Genomic DNA, 20,181 nt, shown 5'->3' with positions numbered 1-20,181 from the left:
CGTGGGGTGCAATTTCTCCAGATTACCTCAACAAATTAACAGTTAGAATGCCAAAGGTCTGCAATGCTGTAATTGCTGCAAATGGAGGATTCTTTGACGAAAGCAAAGTTTGATGTAAAAAAAATCTTATTTCAAATACAAATCATTATTTCTAACCTTGTCAATGTCTTGACTCTATTTTCTATTCATTTCACAACATATGGTGGTGAATAAGTGTGACTTTTCATGGAAAACACAAAATTGTTTGGGTGATCCCAAACTTTTGAACGGTAGTGTACATTATTCTGCAATGAGAACGTACTTTTTGACAAATGAAGGTGACTAAATCTTCACTGACTGCCTATATCAAGCAGGTTTAAGTCTACAAATTGATTTTTATGCCACACTGAAATGAAAGGAAACCAATGGCTGACTGAAAGGTAGGAAAATGCATTAAAACCCCCCCCCCCACTATGCTATGGTTGGAAATAATTTAAAATGTGCCATTTGTAGTAAATGTGCAAAAACACGGGTATGGTCCTTTTTTAAGCTGTTGATCTGTGGGCAGGTGAGCAGACAATCCCCACAATGGCACGGTTTATGACGCATAAGGTTAAAACATTGACACCTTCACTGCTAGATATATTGACATAGTATATTCTGTAAAGTAGTACCAGCGCTATAAAGTGCATTTCCATTAGCCCTCAATCTCATTCACACATGAACAGAAAATCAGATTCTAACTTAGTGGTACAGATCACATTTTGATAGGAAAATGAACCCTTTGATTATTTTTTTTTTGGATCACAAAGTGGCAATGATTGCACAGTTATCAAAAACTCAAATCTACAGACTTGGCCCCCTGGGAAGTGAGATGGGTCATAATTGCTGTTAAAGTCACAGAAAGGCCCTTTTGTAAATTAGGTTGCCACTCACTGAGTAGCAAGTTGCACATTTCAGTCTTTACTATAGAGCTGAGGTATGGGCTATCAGAGGTGGAACTGAGGGTTTAAGGAAGGGGAGGTGTTATGAAAACTCCACTGTGAACCGTTGGTGGAACTCCTTGATCTTCTGCAACACGACCTTCAGCTTCTCCGTGGGAGGCAGGATGGTCATCCTGGGTAAAGGCAGAAAGATGAAGAGATGAGAAAGCGTTGGTTATGCTGTTACACAGGGTCTTGTGGGAAGCTTGTGCAACAACAGGCCCAGTTCAAACACCAAGGACTGGTTTGCTAACGTCCATACATTGATCACTTGCAGAAAACATTAATGCAAACAATCAGATATTGGTAACGGAGGCAGCTATTTCTCATCAAAATGTACAAGAAACCCAGTTACCCATAGGAATTGATGTTCGGTAGGTAATGTGAAACTTGAGGGTACAGATTTTATGATGGGTGCAAAGTTTCATAACTATCACCTGTAGTTTCAGGTTGTATTTTGGCAAGGTATATAAAAGGAAAGGTGAACCATGGGCTAACCTGAAATGGTAGGTTCCTTCTCTCTGGCCAAAGCCACTCCCTGGGACCAGACAGATGCCAGTCTCTTCCAGCAGCTTCATACAGTAGAGCATGTCTGGGGCTTGGCCTTTCTCCTGTGGACACAACAGGAAGCCAAGGCCTCGGCATTTGGTAACATCAAAGACTCCCCGTTTTTGCGTTTTTTTTAAATAGGAAAAATATAAATCTGGTTTATGGAAAAGTAATATGCGTAGTCCGGACCTTGGCCTGATCAATGGCCTTCTGTGGTAGGGTGATGCGGGGAAAGGTGTACATAGCCCCCTGGACAGGGTTACAACTGATCCCAGGCACTGTGTTGAAGGTTTGCTCTGTTAACTTGGCCTTCTCTGCCAAGGCTGCCAACACCGCCATACGCTCCTGGGGATACAAGGGACACAAAGTTCAAAGTGCCAGATGAGCTCCAATCAGCAATGCTGCAACAAGATGTCTGCATGACTTGTGTCAAATGTAAAAAGAATGGGTAGTCCATAATTGTGATATAATGGGGAGAAGTGAGGGATAGGAAAAAAAGCAATCATTTAAATTACGGTAAATAACTACACCATGGGACACTTTCCCACAAAGTTTGCGGTGGCAGACCTTTCTGTGGGGATAGCGCCCTCCTCTGGTGTAAGAGGGAAACGCCTCTGCCAAAGGAGGTGAAAATGGGAAGTCAATTCAATTTTATTTGTATAGTCCAATATCACAAATTTGCCTCAAGCGGCTTTACAGCAACACAACATCCTGTCCTTAGACCCTCACATCGGATAAGGAACAACTCCCTAAAAAACAAACACTTAAACGGGGAGAAAAAATAGGAAGAAACCTCAGGGAGAGCAACAGGAGGGATCTCTCTCCCAAGACCATTTCTGACTTAAGGATGCAAGAAGATGATGGGGGGGGGGGGGGGCATTTTAGGTTGACATGGTCTGAAACCAGTGCTGGTACCAAGTCAGGATTGTGAGTGAATGGCCCTGACCATTATACGGGGGCGAGAAAAATTATAAACGCATTTGACAACTGTTTATGTTGTGTTCCTGGAAACAAGCAGGCGGACAAACAGAATTCAAATGTTTGTAGCTTCTCTGAGACCAATTACTGACAAAACCAAGGTAAGAATCTTAATTCCTGAGGACATCCTTGAACTGGAAAGAAACTGAGCAGTATGTGGCTTCAGAAGCAAGACTGCCTGCTCAGCGAATTTCTGAATCAAAATTAAATCAACTTTATTTGTATAGCCAAATATCACAAATTAAAAAATTTGCCTCAGTGGGCTTAACAACACAACATCCTGTCCTTATCTCATCGGATAAGGAACAACTCCATAAAAAAGAAAAAACGGAGAAAAAATAAGAATCTGAAGAGTCCATCCACTACATTTAGTTGAAATGGATTCAAAGGGGGATAAGGGTTACAACACCATGCATAAGCCATGTAATACACATTGTAAAGCGCAAATCTACAACAAGACAAACTTTATGACTTTATTCAGTTTTTAACCACACTCATCCTTGGCAAAGTTATGATGACACCTTCATTTTATAACCGGTAGCTTAGGTCACCACATCCTACATTTACCTCAAGCAAATTCAGGTGCTACATGGCTCCTACACTACACTATCTGCTTGCCCAAGATATTCACTGATACTGCAGGACAGCAGGGGCTGTGCAGGGTGTATGGACAGCCGCTGATACACAGTGAGCCGTTTACCCCCTTTTTGTTCACTTGTGTCAATGTCAAAATAAGTGGTCAACAAATGCAGTAAGCTGCCCACCTTTTTAAAAAAAAAAACACTAATAAATATATGCAATAATGAAACAAGGCTAGGATAGTAAAATTCAGTGCGTCACATTTTTATAAGTCATTAAAAAGATGCAACAAGAACCCAAGTAAAAAAATCTATAAAAATGTTCTTTTGGAAGAAGACAAATTTCCTGGATTCTGAACTGTCACTACCAGCAATTGAGAGCAGATGGCGTCAGGGCTTGCAGCTACGGAAATGTGTACGTGTATGATGTGAGACTATGAATGCATGCCTGATGTGCAGTGATTCTGTTTCTGCATCAGTACTTTTGCACACATGCTTTGTTTTGGTGTTTGCATGCTTGTTGTGTTCAAACCTCCATAAATGAAGCGTACGAGGGTTCATCAGGCTGGGGGTGGTTAACAATCACGTCCAAAAGGGCCTGTCCAGTGACTGGGGGACACAGTCGCACAGACACCAGCTTTGTGAGCTGGGCCTTCACATCAGGGTCCAGGTTAATGACCTCCATGTAACCCCCACGGAAACCACACCTAATACATGCAGATGGTTATGAGATGGCAAGGGAGTATAGCCCCCTCTCCCCTTCATTTGACAGTTAAAACATACACATGTAAACACAAATGTGTGTTGCCACTTAACATAAATTCTTTTTTTTTTCTCGGAATTTTCCCCCTTTATCTTCCCAATTGTACTTGGCCAATTACCCCACTCTTCCGAGGTGTACCAGTCGCTGCTCCAATCCCTCTGCCAATCCGGGGAGGGCTGCAGACTACCACATGCTTCCTCCGATACATGTGGAGTCGCCAGCTGCTTCTTTTCACCTGTCAGTGAGGAGTTTCACCAGGGGAATTTAGCGCATGGGAGGATCACACTATTCCCCCCCAGTTCCCCCTTCCCCCCGATCAGGCGCCCCGACCAACCAGAGGAGGTGCTAGTGCAGCGAATAGGACACATACCCACATCCGGCTTCCCACCTGCAGACACGGCCAATTGTGTCTGTAGGGACGCCCAACCAAGCCGGCGGTAACAGGGATTCGAACCGGCGAGCCCCACGTTGGTAGGCAACGGAATAGACTGTTACGCTACCTGGACGCCCCATAAATTCATTGTTATGGCATAAACCTTATGCAATTTTCAGTGGCCTGCATAGCCTCCATTTTGCTTGTGTTTTGCGTACACGTATTTGTATGTGAGTGTGCATGTCATTCATATCCCACACTGTGTTACGTGTGCGTGTATTTGTGCACTGAAACTCAGCAACTCACTCTCCCATGAAGCATTTGGAGGTGGAATGGAAGGAGGCTAGCTCCACAGTCTCACAGTACTCTGGTCCCATCTCGAACAGCACCTTCTTAAAGGAGTGAAACTCACAGTCCTTTGCATACACATTATCCTGGTAAACCTGAAACGGGAAGGCAACATCACCACAAGACCTTACTAAGACGATGTCATTATGCACTGGAAATGAAAACAAATCAAGATACATCACAGTTTGATGAAAGACAGATCTCAGAGTCTGTAATGAAAGGAGATACTGAAGAACATGTGTTGGAAACCATTTATTAGGATCTAAATTGATTCTGATGCTCAAGAACAGCAACTGGTTTGTTCAGAGTCGCTATTGGGGATGGGAGGTAGGCAAGCTTGTTTCCCTTAACCTTTCATAAATAAGTACTTTTACAGCCTCCCCTACAAGGAAAAAAGTGAACCGACAATAGAAAGCATCAATGTCTGTTCTGCTTAATTCAATCTATATATGAATTGTGGGGATATATTGTCGCATTATGGTGATGTGTAAAACACCCCAAAACCACAGTGAGAAAAGTATTGAGATGGGGAAAATACGCTGTTAAAAAGTGGGAATGATGGTAATTTACCTCATCAGCCATGAGGAAGAGGCGCTCCTCTTTAGCAAACCGGATCACATCTTCAATGCACCGTCGGCTCTGGACCTGACCTGTCACACACAACAACCACAGCTGTTGGGATCAGAATAACAAATGGTAGGCAGGCAATTGATGAAAAATAAAATACAAAAAATCCCAACATAGTCCCAACATCTTTAAGTGTGCTGTCCAAATTTTACTTCTGAGAAAAGATAAAATGAATTTAATCCATTCATCAAACCTGGTATTGCTCCACATGTACTTGTGGACACTAGGGTTGTACAGCTTCTTATAATCCTTTATCAAGACTTCTATCTTTAATGGCTTTTCTCAATGCAAACTAATGGCACTTTTTGATCATTCACCATCACACAGGACAAATGTGCCCATTTACGTCCACTGCTCCATGTGACTTCAGGATATGAAAGCCAATGTATCTCAGTGTTGGTGGAAATATGAGTGGTCTAGTTTGACTTACAGCACTGAACAAACAAAGCTGGAAGAAAATTTTCTCACTTTCCATCTACGACCACTACTACTACTTTCAGCTGCTCCCGTTAGGAGCAGATCATCTGGGATCATCCACAGCGGATCATCCATTTCCATCTCTTCCTGTCCTCTGCATCTTCCTCTGTCACACCAGCCACCTGCATGTCCTCCCTCACCACATCCATTAACCTCCTCTTTGGCCTTCCTCTTTTCCTCTTCCCTGGCAGCTCCATATTCAGCATCCTTCTCCCAATATACCCAGCATCTCTCCTCCACACATGTCTAAACCATCTCAATCTTGCCTCTCTTGTTTTGTCTCCAAACCGTCCAACCTGAGCTCAGCCTCACTCAAGTGAGCAGTCTCACTTTCCTTAACAGGTATAAAAAAAAAGAAAGAAAATACACCGATGGCGGTTAACTGATGAGGTTAGTCCTCTCAGCGACACCGTCACATTAACTAATTATTAAACCTTGCTGCACAGTTGTTGCTGCACCATCCATCCATCCATTATCCAAACCGCTTATCCAAAGTCGGGTCGCAGGGATGCTGGAGCCTATCCCAGCAGTCATTGGGTGGCAGTTGGGGAGACACCCTGGGCACGCCGCCAGTCCATCACAGTGTTGCTGCACCTAATATGACCAAACTGTTCACTGTACCCGCCTAAATTTGCAAAACTAGACCAGTGATGGTGATTAATAACCCTGATCACAATATTAGGGTGAGGCAATCAACATGATCATTTAAATCATAATGCAAAAATCAGACACAAACACACACACCCACACACACTATACCAGCCTCGCACTTTAAAACACTGTGAACCCACCAATTTCATGTAACATAAAGACACCCCCCCCACCACCACCACCACCACACGCACCAGTAGGGTTTCCCGGGTTAATGATGCAGAGGGCACGCGGGTTGCAGTGTTTCCTGGCTTCAGCGAGGGCTCTCCTGAGCTCTGTCACGTCCAGACTCCAGCACTTGTCTTCATCCAGGTAGTAATTGATCTGCACGGCGCCCAGGTCAGCCAGCGCTGCAGAGTACAGAGGGTACTGGGGGATGGAGATCATCATGCCTGTGCGGGTCGGGCCTTCACCTGTAACCAGCAGCTTCAGCATGGTCTAGTAGAAAGAGGGGAACAGGTATTAAATGAGGACGCTTTGGTGGCGCCATGAACTAATACGCCAGTGGCCGACTGGCTCTGTGTGTATCAGAGGACGGTTGCACGTGGTAGTCTACTACACCCTCTCCTATTTATGGTTTGGATTTAAGGGAATAAGGAACTAGACGTGTCAAATTGGGGTGCAAAAAAAGGTATTAAGTGAACTGAAGAAGTTGAAGAAAAGAAAGATGTGAAAAAAGGAAGCGGGGAGGAGGAAGTGATGGAGTTGGTAAAAAAAAAACAACCGAGGTAAACGAGAGAGAGATAAGAATGTATTACACAGGGAGACGTGTCGCCTTGGAAAAACTGTGGGCTGTTTTAGTGTAACTTGACAGAATGTTGTTTGAGACATCCAGTTTAGAAGGTGATTTCCCAATTAGCCACCAATGAGAAGGACAGAAAGTGCCCTCATCTGAAGACTGAGTCAAGAGGCCAAACCTAAGTCGGTACTAATGACAGGGTCATTTGACATTTTTAGGGTGTGTTCTTAGGCCACTCTTTATGTTGTCATGGTATATGCTGCTGTGTGAAGCCCAATTTTTTTTTCAATTTACCCACATTGTTTGGCGTGAGTATGTAGTGTATAAGCCACTTTGTTTTGTCTATGGAGTATGAAGAGTTCTTGCTAGGCACCAAGCAAGTCTCTAATTCTCTTATCCTTTAGAAAGGAAGCTCATATAGCTGGTTCATTCCACTTTGTTGTGTTTGTGTTTTCTTTAGAGCTAGTGTATTTGAAATGTGGATTGCTTTACAACCCAGAATTTTTTGCAGTTCTAGGGGGTGCGTGTAACAGAGTCATTTATACCATCGTAATATGTGGTATTATAATTACACAAAATCTGTGTATAGTTACTTAGCTGTTGTTAACCTGACATGCGGAACGTTTGTTCAATTCCTGTTTCCCCATGGTCACTTCAGTGGGTCCCCCTCAATAAACTATGCCTCCCGCCTTCATCTCGCACCTTTTGTGTTGTACATGAGAGGTAAGCGACACTGTATTTCTGTAAATTACTTGCTAGCTTAAACTTACCATATAGCATGCTAACATTCCTGTGTCACTTAATTTGTGTTGGGGTTCAAGAGTATATGTCGCTATTGACCGGAGGATTTTGGTTCTTTTTTTTTTTTAACTTTGTCAGAGAATAAACAGAGATTGCCTCCAAAGATATCCTGGATCTAGGCCAGTTCATTAAACACAACGGACGCAAGACACCATCGGTTACACTAAAAATGACTACTGACCCTAGGTACTAATGCACTCATACCACTATGGCGTCGCTGGCGCCTGTGGAGAGGTAGATGTTGTCAGGGTTGGAGGGGATTCCACCGTCTCTCTTCTCTATGTAGTGAGCCACATCCTGACGGATGCACTCGATGCCCTGGCTAGCACTGTAGGCCCCTGGAAAACATCAGCAAACACACTCAAATAGGATTTGCCCCATCTACCCCCTGACTTTGTTATTTAAACGGGGGGTACTATGGAAAACAAGATATGTCTGCTCTTGAGGTTGAATTTTACTATCAGTGAGCAGTACTATTTGCAGGCTCTTGCAGTACTTAAAACATAATTCTGTATTTTCATAGATTTCGCCATCGTACAAATCAGTTGATATTTTACTCACTGGCTTCATTATAGAGATCTCGGTTACGGGACCATCACTGGGAACCATTTTACAATGGTGTCTTAAGGGGCCATGTTATACGATCCGTAAACCTGTCCTTTCAACAACAACCCAAGTCTCTTAGTTCGACTGCATAACATGACTTTCCATCATTTATGACTTCTCAATTGCCCTGGCCGGGTGGTTTATCAATGATTACTACTACCTATGGTAAGTACAGGCTGGCCATTCCTGAAATTTGAACCAGGAAACAACTAGGAGGCAGCTCAGCAATTTGATGAACCATTGATAATATTGGTCCTTTCAAATTTAACGAAGTTTAACTTTAATTTTCGTTTATACTTCCAGATATGTGGTTTGGACAGTTGGGTTGAATCATACTTGTTGAAACATATCTGACAGCCATCAGACTCTGTTGTAAAGCTGTGTCCATCGGTGGTCCCATATAAGCCAATGGTAAAATGATATTGTAACTGATATGTATGATGGCAAAAACAACACAAATAACAAAACAGGATGTAAAAAAAAACAAAACAAAAAAACCCCCAGAATTATACTTTCAATAACACTTCTGTTTCATCTGCTTTTTTATGTGACTAAATTGCCCCAACTGAACACGGAATTCAGAATTGCCACTTGAGGTGATGTCACACCGGGAACACTAAACCCAGATTCTGCATAAACCATGCAGAGAGCAAGGTAGCCTCTGGTTGAGCAACCATTGTGTCAGTCAAGGGAGGGGGCAGGGCAAGCAATACCGTCAGCCAATCAGAGTAGCGGCTCATGAACGATATATTATCATTAATTCATTATCCAAACCGCCTAACCTTACTCAGGGTTGTGGGGATGCTGGAGCCTATCCCAGCAATCATTGGGCGGCAGGAAGAGAGACACCCTGGACAAGCCGCCAGGCCATCACAGCACACACACACACACACACACACACACACACACACACACACACACACACACACACACACACACACACACACACGTTCACACCTAGGGACAATTAAGTACGGCTGATTCACCTGAACTTCATGTCTTTGGACCGTGAGAGGAAACCGGAGCACCCAGAGGAAGCCCATGCAGACACGGGGAGAACATGCAAACTCCACACAGAGGATGACCTGGGATGACCCCCAAGGTTGGACTACCCCGGGGCTCGAACCCAGGACCTTCTTACTGTGAGGCGACCACACAAACCACTGCGCCACCATGCCGCCCAAAATCCCCCAGATTCTGCATAAACCATGCAGAGAGCAAGGTAGCCTCTGGTTGAGCAGCCATTGTGTGAATCAAGGGAAGCGGGTAGGGCCAGCAATACCGTCAGCCAATCAGAATAGCGGCACATGAATAATATTATATTTATGAACCCCTAAACAGCCTGTTTCATTAAGAGGTGAGAGTGAAGCACAACACAACTCTTTTTAACTAGACATGGATTAATTGACCGTGAACAAGAAATGATGTGGTTTTGCCATCATGGCACCTGGACAGTGAGACAACAAATTTCCAGGACAGCTAGGAAGACATGGGTGACAAGGTGAAAGAGTGTCGTCGGACCTATACTGTGTCCCCCGCATGCATCAAGAATGCGTTGTGCTCTTTTTTTAGCGTCCTCTGGAAACCTGTCGTCTTTGAGGAGTTCCGGATAACAGCACAGGGCCAAGACCTGAGGGAGGAAGACAGAGCCAACATTACACACACGTAACATCGATGTGCTATGTTGAAGCTATGCTTGGCGCCCTGTCAAGTGCAGATCATGCTGAAATTCGATGCCGTCTGCACTGGATGAGTGTTTTTAACAGTCATAAAGCAATAAAAGCATTCAAAGCTGATTAGAAGCGAAACGGCTGTGACCCAACCTGTCTGAGAAATGTGATCGGTCTCTGACCCATGGCGTGGGCGTCACCAATGTTCGCTTTGATGACTTCTGTGAAAGGCTTCTTGACTCCCTAGAGAGACGGAGACAGAGTGATAAAAGAGATGAGAGAGAAATGGAAAAACGAGATGGAAACAGAGTAAGTTATCTCATACTTTGATGAAGAATGACCGTCTTTGGCTCTGAGTGATTCCTGTTCACAGCGAACGACGTAAAAAGAAGGTTGTGTGCACTGCTTTAATGAAACAGGATGTCAGCTGGTGTCTGAACACCCATTCATTTGTGCGAGTATGAGAGGGATGCATATGAGCGAAGAGACAGCTGTTTCCCTCTGAAACTGCACAGAAAAACCGATCTGTGGCAAAACAAATAAAAAATTCCCTCATCTGTTTCAACAGTTGGGCTGTCTGTTTTTCCCATAATCTCTCTCTCTCTCTCTCTCTCTCTCTCTCTCTCTCTCTCTCTCTCTCTCTCTCTCTCTCTCTCTCTCTCTCTCTCTCTCTCTCTCTCTCTCTCTCTCTCTCTCTCTCTCTCTCTCTCTCTCTCTCTCTCTCTCTCTCTCTCTCTCTCTCTCTCTCTCTCTCTCTCTCTCTCTCTCTCTCTCTCTCTCTCTCTCTCTCTCTCTCTCTGAAGTTTTTTTGGTTTTACCATAATACAATACAAACTCAAAATGCATGGAAAATACTTAGCAAAGTTCAACGAGAAACTATGTATGCATATGTAATGCACTTCATGCAAAAACAAAGACTTCAATAAATTGTCTAATGTTGCATATATTAAGAGTAAAAATCTCTTGTATTGACGTTTAGATCATTACCCAGCTGATGATGTAGGGGAGTAGGGTGTAGGGGATTAGGGCGTAGGGGAGAGGGCGTAGGTCCTAAAGCTATTTGCATTTCAGCAACAAAGAAACTATAGTCTAAAGTTGTGTCAAAACACAGAGAGAGACAGCGAGAGAGATAGCTTATGAAGCTGCATTAAGTGATCTTCAGTTTCCAAAGAGACAACCAAGTAGTAAACACAGATGGTCTACAACCACAACCACAATGAACCAGATTCCAAATCATAAATCCTGACAGCTGCAATAAACTATCAAATTTCTTCCAACCAACTCACATATTTGCAACTGGGGAGCGTATAACGTAGCGTTGTGTAGCACTTGCCAGTTTTAAAATACTACCCAGGACTCATTCCATCTAAACTGCTGGGAAAATCTTTTCAGCCAGTCCAATTCAAACCTTGACCGCCTGTTCTCTTGCATGACAGAGATGCTCAGATGCATAAGCATGACTTTTCAGCCATTTTGAAGGAGGACAACTCGCTAAACTCAACTCACCTTGCATTTCATCTCATCTGGTATTCTGATACCTGATGGGTCAGCATGCAAATCAACCCCTTACTTTCTCAACACAGAAACACACACACACACACACACACACACACACACACACACACACACACACACACACACACACACACACACACACTTGCCCCCTCATTAGTAAGCATGTGTTTTGCAATTATACTGGCACAGAGTCAGCTTGGCACTGGGTTGACTAGAACAGAAAGGCTTAGGCGGACAACAGAGGATGACGTTGGAGGGTTCACAGAGACAGAAGCTCTGTTGTTTTTCGGTAAGAGCAAAGCCACACTACTGACTTAACCACAGCGTATGGTGAAGATGACTCAGTCCGATTCTAGTTGTTTCTCCGCCAAATAAAAAAAACACACCTTCCGTATTTTCCTCCATCTATCCACTGACTATTCATCTCAACTGATCTCCTTTCTCCTCCATGCACTTGTTCTCCCTGGCAAATATCAGCTGTGCTTAGGCGTCACTCGTGTTCCTCTCCTGTGTACCGATGTCCTCCTGACGGTGCTTCCAGCCCGCTGCATAGTTGGCTTTGGAGGAAAGAGGAAGCGTAGCGTCTGACTCATCAAATCTACATTTTCAGGTCAGTCTAGGACACCTTGTAGAGAACAATCTGCACATAACACCTTCATGAATAACCTTCACAACCTTTCCCTACTTCACGTCGGTTTTATGTTTGTATCCCGGCTGCAGCTGTAGCCGCTCGATAACGATGAGGTGGTTAAAAAACAAACAAACAAAAAAACAGCAATTCACAAAAATCTGACTTAATTATTATAGAGATTACTCAACTATGCTAGTCCTGTTTGTTTTGCAGCTCTTGCCAAGAAAAACAATCCGGGTGGTTTCAAACAACCAGGCTTAATCAACTGTGACACAAGTCGCCTGGTAGAGGAGTTGCCTGTGATCACATAACAGTTTGACTGCTTTATAGCTTGGCCATGTGGTCCCATTTCCCAGCAGCTGCCTATTATCATTATCAAGGGCTGCAAAACAATCTCACACAAGGAGATGGTGGATAAGCAATCACAAAGTGGGTCATGTATGTCTTGTACAGATGGATGAATCTGATAATGATAAGGGCCGCACAGCTAACCAGCCACACCGGCTTTTTGTTCCAAGTCCACAAGTCTTTTTCCTTCTCACATTCAACCACCTCTTCTCCAGGAAGGTGTTTTAACCTGCCACAGCTAAATCACAGGCATCTCCTTCCCCCAATTCGCAACAGATAATATCCGCGCGTGTGTGTGTGTGTTGTTGGTGAAAAGTCCGGCAAACTCTGCTGATGTCCTGTTTGCCCGCTCCCGTCCTTAATTCAGCTTGTTCTGGGAGCCACTTTATCAGGCATAACACACTAGAGTTTGGACCAAGTCAATATTTGCTTTTATGTGGGTGCGTGTGTTTTGACATTAAGGCCCAAGGTCAAGGGTTTTGGACTAGTGTGAGTTTGTGCAAGTCTGTGTGAGGTCGAACTCGGTGGATACAGCGCAGTTCCTCTCCAGGTTACACCCCTGCCGTGTTCTGATCGGAAAAACAAAGAGCCTGCTTTATTATCTGTGTGAGAGCGGCCCCGTGTCACCCCCCCCCCCCCAATCTTCTGCTCAGTCAGCACCAGACACTGACAGCCTGACCCCGACACATGAACTCGGCTGGACATCCTGTTGTTTGCCAGAGCTGGAGTCAGCTCATATACATACATGTCACTCAGGTTCATGGTTAAACCTGGAACTGTTTAACCCCATAAGTTTTTCAGTAATCCAAAAAACAGAGGCCGTCATACCAATTCAGCAATGATCAGTCCTAGATAACCGGAGAGGAGGTGAAAAATACCATGTTCTGCTTTGCCCGCATTGATTTATCAGATAAATTCCTGTCAGAATTTAACTCTTTTGATCCCCTGTGCAAAAAGTAATTAGATTAAATATTAATGTCCAAGGATCATCTACAGACATCATTAATAAGTAGATGATTAACGCAAGTGCACAGGTGAAATAAATAGTTAAGTAATTTTCTAGCCTTCTCAGGCAATATAATGCTTTTTTCCTGTGATCTTGCGGGGAAAAAAAACAAACGCAAAAAAAACTTTTTTTTCCAAGCTCTTCTGTTTTTCTTTTCAAACTTTGTTGTCAAAGTCCACAATGTCAAGTTGCCAGCGGTTGAGATCTAAGCCTGATGTAGCTTGCTGCAGCACTCACTGTCATTCCAGATGTCTGAGGTAAGGCTTTATAAGGGCCATCATTGTAAAAGTGGGCACACACACTCACACACCCTCTCTCTCACACTCACACTGTCACACACACACATGCACACTCACTCTCTCGCATGCATGCATGCACACTCACTCTCTCGCATGCATGCATGCATGCAAGCACACACGCACACACACACACTCTTGCATGCATGCACACACACTCACTCTCGCATGCACGCATACACACACACTCTCTCACACACATGCACTCTCGCACACACACACACACACAATTTACTGAGTCCCTACTGACACAGACCTGACAGGCAAACCTCTCTCAGCTAACCAGGGTCTTACAGCACCTCCAACCACTCATTAAATGTCTGGGGGCTGTTCTGGCTCACTATGTTTACCCTGAGAAGTGAGTTAAATCTGAGGCTTATTGTGAAGATAATAAAATGGCTTTCACAACAAGCTGCATTTATGAGCCATGCGATCAGGAGATTGCTTAAAAGCATATTCTTAAAGAATAAAGTTCATGTTCACTTTAGTAGCATGTGCTGGGTTGAATAGTAATGGCAGATGTGTCAAATATTAAACCATGGTTGCTTTCAATTTTCATTTTCCATTATGATGGAAAGACCATAAAATTGTACTGTAAAATGCAATAAAATTCTTTATCATCTAGTAGTACTGCTATCATTCTGCCTCAATCCGAAAGCTCCCAGTTTGTTATCACAGATGGAAGAAAAGCAGATGTACTTCCAAGAACTTCAGTACCTTGTGTGGAACTGGAGTTGCAATGACCTATTCCAACAGAGAAAGGGCTCCGACTTTACGGGGCCCCATGGCTGGGACTGGGAGCTGGACTGGTGAACTTTTCCCTTTCTGAGTGGAGTATATAAAGTGTGTGTGTGTGTGTGTGTGTGTGTGTGTGTGTATAATGGGGGGAGGCACAAACTCAAAGACACAAAAGAGAGGAGAGAATGCATCCTCTCTTATGTAACAACACCAGTGTATTGCTGCAGCCTCCTTGGGCTACCAGCATGAGTGACAAATATACTAGCTGGGTAGAAATAACCCTTCCAGTTGACCAAACCGCCTTGCTGGTGAAAAGACTTTAACTCCATTAGATACACGTCTTAGGGTCCATCCCCAACAAGAACTTTGAAGGGAACACTGTCCAGCGTTGATTGCAACACAGCTTTCAAGATAGCTCATGCTGTGGTTGGCTCCTCTTTAGAAAATTAACAAATAAAGTTTTACCACAGAAGAATGCGTCATATTTAAATGATACAACAAAGCACTGTGAGCAGAGGCAGGTCACAGCAGGCCTGCTGCTTCTGACACACTAACCGTTCTGAGGATTCCTTGGAGAAAAAAATATGTTTAAATAACAGCTGATATGTTGTCTGTGACCTGAAACCACACACACACACACACACACACACACACACACACGATCAGCAAAAACTTATGACGTTTAGGAAGTAAGACATTTGTCTACAAATGTGTAAAAAAAGTAAACGTCTACAACTCATTCATTCATTATCTTAACCGCTTATATTGCTCTTAGGGTCGCGGGACAACTAATTCCAAGTTTCCTAATCATAAGCTATGCATTTTCTACCACTTTAATGAACAAACTAGAATGATTTCTAGGATAGCACTTGCAAACAATGATGAATGGGTTACCTGTCGATATAGCAGTATAATAAAACATCTTGCCGTTCCAGTCAAGCGCGCGCGCGCGCGCACACACACACACACACACACACACACACACACACCTATCTTAAAAGATGTTTGTGCGTTGTTTCCTGGCTTTTAATCCACTGACATATTAGGGTCTACTATGAGCATGCATAAAGACAGTAGGCTTTACCTACATTTGCATTCACCATGAGTCTGTGCGTTGGGTTTCGTGCAGACTGCAGCATTTAAAAACTTTTACCTCTTTCAGCTCCTTTTCAATTTCCACGGCGCGCTGGACGATCGGACCGCGGACGGCGTATTCGACCCGCTTCACGTACGGGTTCATGTTGTCCAGAGTCAATACCTTCCCCCGGCAACGAGATCCGTTCTGTGACATCTTTTTTCCGTTTGTTTGCTTGTTTTAGGAGCTCACCACTTTCTGCCGATGTCCCTCGCTGATCCTGAAAAAGATATTAAGGAGGCATGACATAATGATGAAAGCCCTTCCTCAGTTTGACGTATCCGCACGGCCAGCGCACACAAGTCTACGTTTTCTTATCTTCTCTTACCAGTTCAGCTGGGCTGACACCACCTGTACTCTGCGGCGAGATAAGCGTCCTTCCAATAGCAGAAGTCTGAACACAACTGTCCCTGTTGAACGTTCCGTGTTGATCTTTCCCTCCACTCGGTGCCGTCTGACTCCTGTGCACAGAGCCACTTTACTCAACTTTCACATTCCCCGCAGACTGCCACGCCTTCGCTCGCAAAGGCATTTGATTGGCTCGACGCACATGAATGATGTGCCGTCAAAGGCAAAATCCCCACCCACTGAGGAACCTCCCATAGCAAATCGATTGGACACATCGGGGTTTTTTTTGAGTGGGTGGTGCTTAATAACCTGACCGTCGCCCGTTTCTTTGATAGAACCACCCTAACAGTTTAACCAAAATTAGTCGTTTTATCAGCAACGCACATCTTACCTTTCTTATTAGGCGCACACTCTTGCATCAATACGTTTAAATAATTGCATCATCTTCCGCTGTCACTTTAAACATGGAGATCAGAAATGCGTCTCAACGGTGTTGCAACAATTCAGCTGAAACATGTGGTTTTGTTAACTTTAGCTGGAGCATGTGACACTGGAGGTGTAACAGCCACGCGAAAGCAGGTCAAATTAGAGAGTAAAGCCTGCTTGTCTTGCTACTGGAATTTCTTACAATCCCAAATGGGTCCAAAATTGTTTTCAGTTAGCATTGTACATTTTGTGATTCAAACACCCCCCCCCCACCGCGGTTATAGTGCTGAAACTTTACACCAGCCAAATTTACACAGGGGTCAAGGACCAGTTCCAGGGGACCACGTCGAACAAGCCAACCCCCCATTACACCAAATGCAAATGTATAGGCTACATATTTGTCCATATATTGCAAATGAGAATACCTCTGCTTGAGTATTAAAACTTCAAATTCAACTGATATTTCATCCATACTGAAGAACCACCTGAGCAGTTTACAGTCATGCATTGTTATTAAAAATCTGAACATTCATCTGTGGTTCAATGAAATGGCCAAAAATAAAATAATATCGCTAACAAACTATACAGACTGTATGTTAGCGTTCCATTGCTACACAAGACTGGAGTTCATGAATGTCTGCACTTATTTCCTTAAATTCACCCCTCTGCAGTGCCACTAATAAAATGTCAGAACAGTCTAAATGAGGCCATGTTTCTGATAGGACAGGCGCAAGGAAGCTGTGTTAAAAGCTGTGATAATAGTTATAAAAAAAAGAGACGTTTGTGGCGTACCGCTTTTGAGAGAAAAAGGCGAGGAAAAATATTCACGCCTGCTGCTAAGTTGGTGTATGCAACATTAATTTCCGGCTCTCCCTGTCTGTATTTCTGGTGTTACATCACTGGCTGATCATGCACCTTGATTTCCATTGAGGACTAGAAATGCATGACCTCTGTGCTGCCCCTGATGTTCACATAGCCAGATATAGTCTTCTATGTTTGCTTTCTTAAATGGGAATCAGGCTGTTCTCACATCTTGTGTTGTTCATTGCAGGTTCTGGACCTGTGGCATATATGAGGCTCCAGAGGTGGGGGGGACTCAACAGGACACCCAAATTTATTTCTTCAAGTTCTGACAGTTTTCTGACATTGTCTGCGCTCATCTGCAGTTTTTTTTTAGTTTAAAAACAAGATAAAACAGACTTTCGCCACCTAATGAGTTTGCCAACTCCCCCTTTTTTATGGCAAATAAATACAACCCAATCCAAGTTGGACCATATGGGGACTAAAGCTCCAACAGTACGACAAATATTACAACATATCACAAAAGTATGTAGGGAGCATTGAAAGGAGACCTCCTCCTGTGAGATCCCTTTGAGTTGAACCGCTGTAAACCGACTCACCTCAGATTCAGAACAGACTCCTCCGAGTCCGTGACCCGGTCCACGGCAGCTCCGTCTTCGCTGTCAAGTCTGAGCAGCAGTCAGAAAACAACACAACAGTGTTGGTGTGAGGTGACGTCACTCCGTAAGCCCGCCCCCTGCCGTCCATGCTTGCCCTTCTAGAGAAAGTGGGTTGACTGGGTAAGTGTGTGTGTGTGTGTGTGTGTGTGTGTGGGGGGGGGGGGTCACTTAAAGCTGGCCTTTGTCTACCCTTTATGAGCCACCTGTTAGTGCAGAGTGCAGATTGAGCAGCTGGTTACGGGAGTAGGAAGGAACCGGGCTGCATTTCAAAACAAGCTGCCAACCGTTTGACGTGCTCCGCTGCCATTCTTTGACTTGAACTTATTTACCCAGTGATTTGATTCAAAATTAAATTAAAGTGACCAGGGAACGGACTAAGGACAGAGAGCCTCAGCTTGATGCGCAGCATGCATATGCATGTGACAGGCATCCAGCCTCATATAAGTCTCGGAGAGGTCTTGGCTAAAGACATTTGATCCCCGCCTCGAGTGGAGGGCGAATATGCGCATGACCCCCCTCCTATGACGTTCACACGTCACTCGACATGGCTTACTCTTACCTCGGCTGAAGTTCCGTTTTAAATGAACCCGTCGATGTCACATGCTAGACAATATTTCAAGACAGCCAGCTGTACAAAGTAGATATGCCAGTGTCCCTGATATAGATGATCAAAATATGTCTGACCTTTGTCAATCTCCATTTTTATCACCCCACCCCACCCGCTCAAACTGTTCAAGGCAAGTGTTGCCAAGGCCACATCCAACATGTCCCCGCAGTATTATGACAGAAGTGTGTGTGCATGGGAGTTCTTGTGGATGTCGAAGGGACAGACTGATACACCTGCAGAGATATCAACGCAATCCAAGATTCACAACACGTCATTAAACTAAGGTAACGTATGTCCTGCAACTGCTAATTTCTTATCTTTACGAGCTCGAACAGTAAAGGACCAAAAGCCTGATCTATTTTCAAGTCTTTCCCATTATTTGGCTTTTAACACATAATTGTGACATGCGGCTGGGAGGAGGTTTGGAGTGCACAGTGAAAGTCAGATGATGATGAACAGAGGTCATAATGTAAAAGGGAAGGCATAGGTTGACTTGTTTCACAAAGGGGGCAAATTCTCAGTTGGAACATTAAGATATTTCATTTCACTTAACCACAGCAAACATCTGCTCCCTTTTGTGGTAAGATAAACAATGAACGAGTTACCAGTGATAGGGAAATGGTAAAACACAACCCCGTGCCGACCACACGCATGCATACTCTGTCATAATAGAATATATTTATTGCAAAATATTCAGGTGGGCTCACAATTTGTGTTGAGTTGATCAAAAATACACTGAAACCAAGGGAAATGTACAAAAATACAGCATTATCATCTTGTACTGCAGGGCACAAAAATCAGAGAAATGTTAGTTATATGCTCGTTATATGCTTCCATTAAGTCCTTGTGAACTGTGCATGATTGACAACAACTGAGGGGAGAGTGAAGGAATAATGTGTGCAGCAGGTCCCCAGGGGTATGCTGCGAAGGATCATCAGCAGACACAATTGGTTTAATTTCACTAAATAAGTGTGGCGCATTTGGTTTAACCTCTCGGGCACTTTGAACAGATTCAAAGGACATTCTTTACAATCTGTAATTAATCAAGCACTCAACACTTTGTTTTCCAAATAATGAACGCATATGAAACTGCCATTTGCTCCGCTCTATCGTAAACCACTGCTCCGTTCAAAAGTACAGTAACGGAAGTAAGGTCTGACTCCTGTTTGCTCGCGTGGTGGTCCGGGAGGAGAATATCGGGTCATGTGACTTAGCCGCTGATTGTGGACCAGTATGTCTTTGGAAGCGATACGATTTTGAAAATGGATTAAGTAGTTTGTTAGCAGACATTCACAAAGACAGAAACGTTAAACTTAAATTTCAGGACTGCCAACGTTACAAGAAACCAACAGATGTGCAAGAGTCAGAAATACAGTAGAAACCACCGAGTCACTGACCGATTAGCCCCCATTTCAGCCACACAGAACCAGCGCTGCCATTTCAGCTTCACTCCAAAATGCCACCTGTAATTTGGTAAATGTAAAAACTCAAACGAAACAAAATACTGAAAATGAAACTCAACACAAGATTATTGTAAGTTATTTTGAGT

The 20,181-nt window shown here is 43.8% G+C and overlaps 1 protein-coding gene across 2 annotated transcripts; it reads right to left on the bottom strand.

The window, feature by feature from the left end:
• Positions 1 to 234: 234 nt before the first annotated feature.
• On the bottom strand, positions 235 to 18,019 carry si:ch211-217a12.1 (alanine aminotransferase 2-like). 2 transcript variants are annotated; one of them, XM_056299311.1, is made up of 13 exons: positions 17,966 to 18,019; positions 16,120 to 16,252; positions 15,810 to 16,011; positions 10,276 to 10,365; positions 9,974 to 10,082; positions 8,051 to 8,184; positions 6,501 to 6,744; positions 5,122 to 5,201; positions 4,510 to 4,646; positions 3,600 to 3,774; positions 1,701 to 1,856; positions 1,461 to 1,573; positions 235 to 1,096 (listed from the first exon to the last, which is right to left on the bottom strand). In XM_056299311.1, the coding sequence occupies exons 3-13, from the start codon at positions 15,945 to 15,947 to the stop codon at positions 1,006 to 1,008; spliced, it is 1,467 nt and encodes a 488-aa protein (XP_056155286.1). In that variant the 5' UTR covers positions 15,948 to 16,011; positions 16,120 to 16,252; positions 17,966 to 18,019; the 3' UTR covers positions 235 to 1,005. The 2 variants fall into 2 exon arrangements, with proteins under 2 accessions (XP_056155286.1, XP_056155287.1); XM_056299312.1 differs by lacking the exon at positions 16,120 to 16,252 and having other exon boundaries at positions 17,966 to 17,998.
• Between the last annotated feature and the right edge of the window lie 2,162 nt (positions 18,020 to 20,181).

This window comes from Lampris incognitus, chromosome 19, assembly GCF_029633865.1.
Source record: "Lampris incognitus isolate fLamInc1 chromosome 19, fLamInc1.hap2, whole genome shotgun sequence".
NCBI lineage: Eukaryota > Metazoa > Chordata > Actinopteri > Lampriformes > Lampridae > Lampris > Lampris incognitus.
The sequence above is the reverse complement of the archived record's forward strand: the minus strand, read 5'-3'. Positions and strand labels throughout refer to the sequence as shown.

Bases quoted from the DNA above. Each gene is read 5' to 3' on its own strand.
- si:ch211-217a12.1 (XM_056299311.1), bottom strand. From the start codon at position 15,947: ATGTCACAGAACGGATCTCGTTGCCGGGGGAAGGTATTGACTCTGGAC. The intron at 5,202-6,500 runs GTGCGTGTGGTG...TGTGTGTGACAG, and splicing joins TAACCCGGGAAACCCTACTG to GTCAGGTCCAGAGCCGACGG. The intron at 1,097-1,460 runs GTTAGCCCATGG...GCCTTTACCCAG, and splicing joins GAAGGAACCTACCATTTCAG to GATGACCATCCTGCCTCCCA.